The sequence below is a fragment of the Erythrolamprus reginae genome, chromosome 4 (genome assembly GCF_031021105.1).
Source record: "Erythrolamprus reginae isolate rEryReg1 chromosome 4, rEryReg1.hap1, whole genome shotgun sequence".
Lineage (NCBI taxonomy): Eukaryota > Metazoa > Chordata > Lepidosauria > Squamata > Dipsadidae > Erythrolamprus > Erythrolamprus reginae.
In genome coordinates, this window is record NC_091953.1 from 83,148,234 (window position 1) to 83,159,847 (window position 11,614).

General features: G+C 48.0%; 1 protein-coding gene across 1 annotated transcript; it reads left to right on the forward strand.

Moving 5' to 3' along the window:
* The first annotated feature begins 9,086 nt into the window (after positions 1–9,086).
* On the forward strand, positions 9,087–11,359 carry LOC139167340 (tigger transposable element-derived protein 1-like). Its single transcript, XM_070751808.1, has 2 exons — positions 9,087–9,482; positions 9,928–11,359. Exons 1-2 carry the CDS (start codon positions 9,167–9,169, stop codon positions 11,289–11,291), a joined length of 1,680 nt encoding a protein of 559 aa, XP_070607909.1. The 5' UTR covers positions 9,087–9,166; the 3' UTR covers positions 11,292–11,359.
* Positions 11,360–11,614: the final 255 nt, after the last annotated feature.

Below are 11,614 nucleotides of genomic sequence, written 5' to 3' on the forward strand. Positions count from 1 at the left end.
ACAGACACATTAAAATATCTAATGTAGCTAGAGGCAAACTTAACAGAGGGAGAGGAACATAATTAATCAGAAATGGGTAGGTGGAAAAGACATCAATAGCAGAAAAATTAGATCAGGGAAATATAAGAATATTGATGAACATGCCGATATCAATTTTCTTCATATTTACATTCCTTATTATCTATGGTCATTACTGCTAGCAGCTACTGTACCATTTTACAGAGTAATATAAGTTAGTTGATTTTCTGGAGGAGAGGGGTGTGGCAAAATATGGAGTAGCACAGAGTCCCCCACGCTCTGCTGGGGAATCCTGAATTCCAGTCACCAGGAGATCTGGTACAAGTTAGTACTGGATCAGAAGCTCCCTGGAGGGGTGGGGGGAAAGAGAGATACCATCACACTGGAGGGAGGGCAGCAGTCCCCCCCAGGGAAATGACATAATTTCTCAGCCAGCAGCTGTGAAAGACAACTCTGTCTTCCTAGTATCAGGTCACAAACAAAAGGAGATTGAAAGAATTGAAGTCACCTGGGAAAGAGGATCAGAGCATGAGTGCTGGAGAGAGAAGGAGAAGTACATAAGCTGGTGAGTGTTTGGCTGAAGTGAAGACTAAAAAGAAGGAAATAAATATTCAAAGGTCCCTGTGGTTTCCCCAATCACATGCATTATTTGCTTTTACATTGATTCCTATGGGAAAAATTGCTTCTTACAAACTTTTCTACTTAAGAACCTGGTCACGGAACAAATTAAGTTTGTAAGTAGAGGTACCACTGTATTTATAAAAATAAAAGAATGGAAAAATCAAAAGAAAATGGATGATTGACAGTATAAAAATTATCTTAGAATTACTATTGTAATTATTATAATCCATATTAATGGTGTAGGTTCCGATTAAACAATTAATGTGAAATTAAGCTATAGCAATTATTTGGAATAAAAATTGAATACATTGGTGGTAGACCCAGGAGACAAAACTAGGCTAAGCGGCAGCATTAGATTAATAATACATAGGCAAAGGAACTATATACATAGAAATGATATCAAATAATAATTTTAGGAAAGACACCATTAGTTTAAAAATTTGGAATATATCTTCAGCCTGTTAAATATGAGATGAGATGAGATAAGAAGCACTCAGGGAAATGTTAAGAGGGAGGAAGAGAGTAGAAAGGTGAAGGGAGAGAAGAAGGAGTAGAAAGAAGTGGAAAGGGGGAGAGAGTGTAAGAAGGTAGAAGGAGGAGATTGAGACAGAGGAAGGGGAGTGTAACAGAAGAAAGGAAAACAGACTAATGATTAGGATTAGAAAATACCAGTAGGTGAAAAATAAAATAGTGATTTTTGACTGATTGAATTGCAATATATAAATATGTATGTTATTAATATATCTTAAGATATTGTGGAAAAAAATAAAAAATGTAAAAAAAGTTGATTTTTCGGAATGGTTACATCACTATCTACTGCAATAAGTGCAATACACTTGACATCTATACATGTGCTTTGATTTTATTACCAAATTAAAACTAGGACCTTAATTGTTTACATAATTGGCTGTTAGCTTGGAATAAATAACACTAGTTAACCTTGCATCAAGACTGTTTTGCACAAAAATGCAGAAAGTCTTCCTTGTTGCTATGTTGATTTTATTCAGACATCTGCCTTGAGATGCATTGCACTGGAGAGATAATTTTGGTTATTCAGGCCTTCCTTTAAAAAAAAAAATTGTGATTATGATTGTACAACTTGGAGTGGGGGACAGTGAGAAAAAAGGCACGGCAAACCTGACTATTTTGGATGGACCAAATAGATTACTATCTATAGATATTTCTGTAGCAAAGCTACCTAGCTAACGGAAATGAAACAGTGGCTGTCAGCAATGATAACTATCTTGAATTGCAGACTAAAACTATTACTTCCTGCAGCTAGGAAGAAACAGAGGAAAGCCATCAAGCTCAAGTGGTTTCTATTATTATTATTATTATTATTATTATTATTATTATTATTATTTATTATATTTGTATGCCGCCCCTCTCCGCAGACTCGGGGCGGCTCACAGCACAATAAAAACAGTTTATAACAAATCTAATAATTTACAATATAAAATATTTTAAAAACCCCATTATTAAACAAACATACACACAAGCATACCATACATAAATTGTATAGGCCCGGGGGAGATATCTCAGTTCCCCCATGCCTGACGACAAAGGTGGGTTTTAAGGAGTTTGTGAAAGGCGAGGAGGGTAGGGGCAGTTCTAATCTCTGGGGGGAGCTGGTTCCAGAGAGTCGGGGCCGCCACAGAGAAGGCTCTTCCCCCGGGGCCCGCCAACCGACATTGTTTAGTTGATGGGACCCGGAGAAGGCCCACTCTGTGGGACCTAATCGGTCGCTGGGATTCGTGCGGCAGAAGGCGGTCTCGGAGATATTCTGGTCCGATGCCATGAAGGGCTTTAAAGGTCATAACCAACACTTTGAATTGTGACCGGAAATTGATCAGCATCAATGCAGACTGCGGAGTGGTTGGTGTGACATGGGCATTCTGCACGATCTGAAATTTCCGAACACTTTTCAAAGGTAGCCCCATGTAGAGAGCATTACAGTAGTCGAACCTCGAGGTGTTGAGGGCATGAGTGACTGTGAGTAGTGAGTCCCGGTCCAAATAGGGCCGCAACTGGTGCACCAGGCGAACCTGGGCAAACGCCCCCCTCGCCACAGCTGAAAGATGGTTCTCTAATGTGAGCTGTGGATCGTGGAGGACGCCCAAGTTGCGGACCCTCTCCGAGGGGGTCAATAATTCCCCCCCAGGGTGATGGACGGACAGGTGGGATTGTCCTTAGGAGGCAAAACCCACAGCCACTCCGTCTTATCAGGGTTGAGTTTGAGTCTGTTGGCACCCATCCAGGCCCCAACAGCCTCCAGACACCGGCACATCACTTCCACTGCTTCATTGATTGGACATGGGGTGGAGATGTAAAGCTGGGTATCATCAGCGTACTGATGATACCTCACCCCATACCCTTGGATGATCTCACCCAGCGGTTTCATGTAGATATTGAATAGCAGGGGGGAGAGGACCGACCCCTGAGGCACCCCACAAGGGAGAGACCTCGGGGTTGACCTCGGGCCCCCCACTAACACCGACTGTGACCGACCGGAGAGGTAGGAGGAGAACCACTGAAGAACAGTGCCTTCCACTCCCAACCCCTCCAGCCGGCACAGAAGGATACCATGGTCGATGGTATCGAAAGCCGCTGAGAGGTCAAGAAGCACCAGGACAGAGGATAAACCCCTGTCCCAGGCCCGCCAGAGATCATCCATCAACGCGACCAAAGCAGTTTCCGTGCTGTAACCGGGCCTGAAACCCGACTGCTGGGGACCTAGATAATCGGCTTCTTCCAAGGACCGCTGAAGCTGGAGTCCCACCACCTTCTCAACAACCTTCCCCATAAAGGGAAGGTTGGAGACTGGATGATAGTTATTAAGTACGGCTGGGTCCAGGGAAGGCTTCTTGAGGAGGGGGCGCACAAGCGCCTCTTTATAGGGTGTTGGAAAGGATCCCCTCCCCAAGGAAGTGTTGACAATCTCCTGGACCCAGCTCCGTGTCACCTCCCTGCTGGCCGAAACCAGCCAGGAGGGACACGGATCCAGTAAACAGGTGGCGGAACTCACAGCTCCAATGGCCTTGTCCACTTCATCAGGTGTCACCAGATCAAACTCTTCCCAGACAGGTGGATAAGTACGGGCCCCAGTCACCTCGACTGACTCGTTGTCAGTTGACTGTTTTCCAATTGGAGTCGAGGTCTGCTCGGATCCGAGCGATTTTATCAGTGAAACACGTGTTAAAATCCTCGGCACTACTCTGTAAGAGCTCCCCAACTCCCCCCTGGTTAAGAAGGGAGTGGGTCACCCTAAACAGAGCGGCCGGGCGAGATTCCGCTGATGCAATCAAGGCGGCATGATACGCGCATCTTGCCGCCTTGAGCGCCACTTTGTAAGTCTTAATAAAAGCTCTTACAAGTGTTCGATCAGATTCAGACTTACTCTTCCTCCATTGCTTCTCTAGACGTCTCTTCTGGCATTTCAACTCCCGGAGCTCCTCGTTGAACCATGGAGCTCTACGGGGTCTAGTGCCACGGAGAGGTCGCACAGGCGCAATCCGATCAAGAGCCTCTGCTGCAGCCTTGTTTCAGGCCTCTGCAAGAGACTCCGCCGAACTGTGGATGAGTGCATCTGGAATAACCCCAAGCGCCGTCTGAAAGCCCTCTGGGTCCATCAGGCGTCTGGGGCAGAACATCTTAATCAGTTCCGCCTCCCTGCGGGGAAGGATTGGAGCCAGGAAGTCAAGCCGTAGTAGAAAATGGTCCGACCATGACAAAGGCAACGCTTCTAAGCCCATTAGTCTCAGACCATTACTCAATTGCTCGGAGAGGAATATCATGTCAGGTGCGTGTCCTCTCTCGTGAGTCGGACCCTGAACTACTTGAGTCAGGTCCATGGCTGTCATGGTGGCCATGAACTCCTGTGCCAGTCCAGAGGCTTCGCCGAGTGATGACAGATTGAAGTCCCCCAAGACAATAAATCCGGGGAACTCCACCGCCAACCCAGCTACCTCCTCGAGTAGCACAGGCAGGGCTTTTGACACGCAGCTGGGAGGCAGGTACGTGAGAAACAAGTCCACCTGAACCCCTAAGTCCAATTTCATCAAGAGAGACTCACAACCCGCAATCTCTGGAGCAATGAGGCTACGTAGGCAAAGGCTCTCCCTGGCTATAATAGCCACTCCTCCCCCCCTTCCCTGGAGTCGAGGTTGATGCCATATCTGAAACCTGGCTGGGCAGATTTCAGAGAGAGGAACTCCTCCCTCTGGGCCCAGCCAGTTTTCAGTAATACATGCCAGGTCGGCCTCCTCATCCAGGATCAGATCCCAGATGAGGAGAGCTTTATTTACCACCGACCTGGCATTGAGTAGCAGCAACCTGAGCCCAGAGCCAGAATTACACTCATCACCAGTGCCCAAGATTGGGCTCACGGAGCCAGAACAGTTTGGCAAATAAGACAGAACAAAGACATTACTAGTTTTAATGTAGCGAAGTCCTTACGTTCTTATAAGACCAGGTGAATTGATAGAGAACTTGGGAAATGATGTAACTAGATAGAAAGGGGGAGGGCTTTCCTCCCATTTTTAAAGTAGATATTGAACATAAAATCCTTAGCAGCGGCGACAGCAGCTCCTCTCATCGGTCAGCAGTGGTGGTAGTGGCTTTCCCATAGTACGGTGGTGGCTTGTCATGTGTGCAGCAGCTGCTGTCCCCGAGGCCACCTGGCAGCCCTCAGCTGGAGGCTGGTGGCTCGGCCCTGGAGATGAGCAGGGCACTGGGCGTTTGGAGCAGAGGGCGCCAACTGTGGAATTCTGAGCTTCCCTCCCCATGGGAATCCAGCGGGTGTTGACCAAGGAGCCTCCTGGCAGGCCGAAAAGTGGCTCGGGTTAGCAGCTGTGGCAGGGACTGGGCAGGGGCTGTCTCTCCCCAGGTGAGGCAGCTTCGCTTGGAGTGCCCTTCACTGACCGCCACATCATCCCAAAGGCACCCTCAAAGGTGGGAGATTGGGGTGGGGGCTGATGGAGCCAAGCCTCCTCCCTCTGGACAATCAGGGCTGCCCCATGGGCCTCTGCCAGCTGGATGCCCACCCACTTCCCTGCAGCTGCTGCTGTGTGCCCCACCTCACCCTCCCAGCAGTGTGCATTCCTCACAGGGTCCTGCGGGCACTTCCCCCAGTTTGGAGGCCCAGGGCAACTAGCTGCCCACATCTGAACTAGTGGCAGTGCTGGCTGGGACCCCACGAGGAGTGCCCGCTGTCAGGCAGATGAGGTGGAACACACTGGCCTCTTCGGAGAAGCAGGCAGGCATTTCCTCGGTGGTCTGTGCATCCAGCTGGCGGAGGAGATCCCAGAGCATCAGAAAGTTACTGCTGCTTCTGTCAACATGCGGAGGAGGCTGCCAACCACCCAGGTTGCCATAACCATAGTTCCCTCTAAGCTGAGCAGTGAGCAATCGCTCACTTAAAAATCATCATCAATTCAGAGTTTTCCAAACCTGCCCAGAAGCCGAGAGGGAAAGAGTGAGAGGGAAGGAGAGAGAGAGGAAGAGAGGAAGAGAGAGAAACAGATAGAAAAAAGAGAAGAAGGAAAAGAGAAAGAAAAAGAATGGGAGTAAGGAAGAGAAAAAGAAAATCAAAATCTAGTTTGAAACTAGCTCAACTATTTAAGTGGCATTTTGATATTGATAGAGTTGCCCTATTATGAGCTCACTGTTATAGACACACAGTACAGTATTTTATTTTGAAATTCTCTGAGGCAAAACAGGGTGGGTTTTTTATTTGTTTGTTTGTTTGTTTGTTTATTATTTCTGTGCCGCCCAGTCCCAAAGGGACTGCCGCTCAGACACTATACTTTTCCGCCCCCCCAAAAAAAAATTAGAGGGAACACTGGCCATAACCCCTTGTGAGCCATGGTTGCACTTGCCCCCATTGCCCCATCGGGTGCTGCCCGAACGCCGAAGCTCACATGCAAGAAGGCGGAGGCTTCCACCCTCTTCTTCCATAGCAGGGGACCCAAGCCCTGCAGATGGGTTGGCAGTCGTCCTGCTCGAGAGCCTGCCCGGCAACTCCCCAAAACCAACCACCCCCCATTGGCCACCCATGAAGACACTCCTGGCCCAGGAGAAGCCTGCCGTGGCTGTCCAGGCGGGGTCTCGTGGCCACATAGCTGCTTTCCCCCGGAGCACAGCCATATTGGGCCTTGAGGCCCATCCGTCCCTCTGGTGATTGGAAGTGCAGGCAAGCGGAGTGGGCCCCGTTCAAGGGTCTCCGGTAGATGGGGCAACAGGAAGGAAAGGGCAAGGGTCTTCAAACCAGGCAAGATTAAGGCTTGTGGACTTCAACTCTCATTCCTGAGGTAGCATGTGTGGTGGAGGAATTCTGGGAGTTAAAGTCTAGAAGTCTCAAAGCTGTCGAGTTTGAAGACCATTGAGTTAGGGGTTAAGAGTGCAAGGGTCTTCAAACCTGACAAGTTTAAAGCTTGTGGACTTCAACTTCCCTTTCTGAGCTAGCATGACAGGTGGAGGAATTCTGGGAGTTGAAGTCCAAAAGTCTTGAAGCTGTCAAGTTTGAAGTTTGTAAAAAGTGTACATGGTTTTAACAAGTACACTGGTATTTTATTAAACAATATAATACTACACCATTTGGTTCACAATACTTTTTTCCTTGTTTTCCTCCTCTAAAATCTAGGTGTGTCTTATATACTGAAAAATCCAGTACAGTGGTACCTCAAGATACGAACCCCTCGTCTTACGAACAACTCGTGATACGAACCCGGGGTTCAGAAAAAATTTGCCTCTTCTTACAAACTTTTTTCGAGTTACGAACCGGCGTTCGGAGACTGCTGGGAAGCCGCGCGGCTGTTTTAAAAGGTGACAGCCAGGCGGCGGGGCTTCCCAGCAGCCTTCCGAACGCCGGTTCGTAACTCGAAAAAAGTTCGTAAGAAGAGGCAAAATTTTGCCGAACTTCCGGGTTCGGGGTTCGGGAGGTTGCTGGGAAGCCCCACAGCCCGGCTGTCACCTTTTAAAACAGCCGCGCGGCTTCCCAGCAGTCGCCGAACGCGGAAGTTCGGGTTTGGCGTTCGGCTTCGGGAAGCTGCTGGGAAGCCGCGCGGCTGTTTTAAAAGGTGACAGCCGGCCTGGGGGGCTTCCCAGCAACCTCCCGAACCCCGAACTTTTGCCGAACTTCCGGGTTCAGGGTTCGGGAGGTTGCTGGGAAGCCCCTCAGCCCGGCTGTCACCTTTTAAAACAGCCCCGCGGCTTCCCAGCAGTCGCCGAACGCCGAAGTTCGGGTTTGGCGTTCGGCTTCGGGAAGCTGCTGGGAAGCCGCACGGCTGTTTTAAAAGGTGACAGCCGGCCTGGGGGGCTTCCCAGCAACCTCCCGAACCCCGAACTTTTGCCGAACCTCCGGGTTCAGGGTTCGGGAGGTTGCTGGGAAGCCCCCCAGGCCGGCTGTCACCTTTTAAAACAGCCACGCGGCTTCCCAGCAGTCGCCGAACGCCGAACGCGGAAGTTCGGGTTTGGCATTCGGCTTCGGGAAGCTGCTGGGAAGCCGTGCGGCTGTTTTAAAAAGTGACAGCCGGCCTAAGGGGCTTCCCAGCAACCTCCCGAACCCCGAACTTTTGCCGAACTTCTGGGTTCGGATTAATTGACCTATGGGAAACAATGTTTCATCTTATGAACCTTTCGTCTTACGAACCTCCCCCTGGAACCAATTAGGTTCGTAAGACGAGGTATGACTGTATATCCTCCTTCCAGTAGTGAGATTTTAGGTTGATATACCATGGGAATTTTCACTCTAAAAGATATAATGAAGGTGAATACATATTCTAGCATGCATTATCATTAGAAAAGAATACACAACTCATTCTCATTCATGTTAGGTTCTATACATGGAATTAAAGGCATCAGCTTAACTTTCATATTAAGAAATCTCTCTGTGTCCTTGATGCTATTCATGGACTTAATAAAGCAAGTCAACTTTTTATTGCAGTGATGATACTCAAACGTGAATATGGGTATTTTCTAGAAAATTGTTCCATTATTTTAAGAGACAATTTCTTTCTTTCACATGGAGCTACAGAATTTGGAAATGTTCAATGTTCAGTTTTTATGTTTATGTGATAATCAATTTTGAAAAGCAATAATGTTATTCTAAGAAGAGATATATGCAGAATAATTCCCATTCATCATTTTTACAAGCATTGGAATGACACCCATACAATTCATCTATTTCACTTAGATGAAGTATACAGTGGTCCCTCGATTTACGCGTTCTCGATTAGCGCAAAACGCTGCAACGCGGTTTTTCAAAAAATATTAATTAAAAAATAAGTCCGCGTTTTTTTCCCTACACCACGGTTTTTCCCGCCCGATGACGTCATACTGATTGCTGATTGGCCAAAATCTCGACCAATCGTTGCAAACGCAAAAAAAAAAAAGCTTTGCAACTGAACTTTTGGAACTTGTTCAGACTTGTTGGAAGATGCCTCCTAAGCGTTGTGCACGGAGTGCTGGCGGCGACGCTAAAAAGACCAGGAGGATACTCACAATTAAAGAGAAAATTGACATTTTGGACATGCTGAAAGAGGGACGCTCTTATGCAGATGTTGGTCGGCAGTATGGGATCAACGAATCGAGTGTGCGAACCATTCGTGACGACGAGAAAAAGATAAGGCAAAGTTCTCTGATGGCATTCAACAAGGCTGCAAAAAGAATGGTGACGCCTAGAAACAAATGGCTTATGAAGATGGAAGCTGCTTTGTCCCTGTGGGTACAAGACTGCCGCAAAAAGAGCATTGCTTTGGATACCAACACTATAAGAACCAAGGCACAACAATTGTACAACCGTCTTGAAGACACAGAAGAAGGCGATGCAGATGAGGGAAACGCAGGTAAGGGCTGGGGTTTTTTATTCTGTCATTAGATACTGTATTTAAGTGTTTTTTAAGGAAGGAGCAGGGAAGGAGGGAGGGAAGGAGGGAAGGAGGGAAGGAGGGAGGGAGGGAAGGAGGGAAGGAGGGAGGGAGAGAAGGGAAGGAGGGAAAGAGGGAGAGAAGAGAAGGAAGGAGGGAAGGAGGGAGGGAGAGAAGAGAGGGAGGGAAGGAGGGAGGGAGGGAGAGAAGAGAGGGAGGGAAGGAGGGAGGGAGAGAAGAGAGGGAGGGAAGGAGGGAGGGAGGGAGAGAAGAGAGGGAGGGAAGGAGGGAGGGAGGGAGAGAAGAGAGGGAGGGAGGGAAGGAGGGAGGGAAGGAAGGAAGGAGGGAAGGAGGTGGGCATTTACTCTTTATGCTTTCATTCAAGTCACTTCTCTCTCCCTTTCCTGTCATTCTGCAGCCTCAGCCTCAGCCTCAGCCCCAGCCACATTCACAGCAAGCAAAGGGTGGTTTGAGAAATTTCAACGGCGCTATGGCCTGAAGAGTGTGTCATTGCACGGAGAAGCTGCCTCAGCAGATACAGGTGCAGCAGAAAACTTTGTCCAGCGCACGTTTAAAGACCTAATTGCAGAAGGGGGCTACCTTCCAGAACAGGTGTTCAACATGGACGAAACAGGCCTGTTCTGGAAGAGGATGCCTTCAAGGACTTTCTTGATGCAAGATGAAGCCAAAGCCCCTGGCTTTAAGGCCATGAAAGATCGAGTGACTTTGATCATGTGTGGGAATGCAGCAGGCTTTTTGCTGAAGCCAGGGCTAATTTATAAGTCACAAAATCCAAGAGCCCTCAAGAACAGAAATAAGAATGCATTGCCAGTGTACTGGATGCATAATGCTAAAGCATGGATTACAAAACCCCTCACGCGGGACTGGTTTCATCACTGCTTCATCCCACAGGTGGAGGTGTATTTGGCTCGCAAAGGACTTGATTTCAAAGTGCTTCTCCTAATGGACAATGCTGGCGGCCATGATCACCTGGACCATGAACATGATGGGGTGCAAGTTGAATTCTTGCCACCAAACACCACATCGCTTATCCAGCCGATGGATCAAGGTATTATCCGTGCATTTAAGGCACTGTACACGCGCAATTCTCTTGGAAGCATCGTGGAAGCAATGGATGCTGATGACAACTTCACATTGAAGGCCTACTGGCGTCAGTACACAATTGCATCTTGTCTGAAGAACATTCAGAATGCCTTGACGGATATGAAGACACAGACAATGAATGCCTGCTGGAGGAAATTGTGGCCAGAAGTGGTGCATGATTACAAGGGATTTGCTCCCGAAGAAATCCAAGATGCTGCAGTCCAGACCTCTGTGAAGCTGGCACAGGCACTGGGTGGAGAAGGCTTCGTTGACATGACACCAGAGGAAGTCAATGGTTTGCTTGATGAGCATGGCCTACCGCTGACAGACAAAGATCTGGAGGAGCTGACCAGGTCAGCGAGTGAAGAAGAGGAGGAAGCGGAAGCTGAACAAGCTGAGGAAGAAGAAGATGTTGGCCTAACGCTTGAGCGGCTTGCAGAACTGAACAGAGCTACTTCAAATGTACAACGCATGGTGGAACTTTGGGATCCCAACATGACTCGCTCTATACAGTTTAACGCCTCCCTTGACAACATCTTTGCACCATACAGATCCATGTTAGCCCAGAAAAAGAAACGGCGCCAACAACTGCCCATGACCATGTTTGTCACAAAAACCAAGAGGTCTGTCACACCATCACCTGCAGCGTCCATTGTAGAAATGGTGATAGAAGAAGATCCCTAGTTACTGTATCCCAGTTATGCTAACCCCCACCCCACCCCAAAAAATGTAAATAAATATGTTATTGTTCATAACTTAAGAGTCTTATTCAATGTGTACAGTAATGGTAATTAAGGGGATGGGAAATGGTAATTTATGCGTTAAAAGTGTTGGGACTGAGTGGCACACAGTCTGTACAGAAGAATGAATGAATGAATGACTGACTGAGTGAATGAATGAAATTCAAACACAGGTGAGGGCTGGGGGGTTTTATTCTGTCATTACACAGTACAGGTACAGTTACAGTTTAAGTGCTTTTTGAGAAAGGAGGGAGAGAAGGGAGGGAA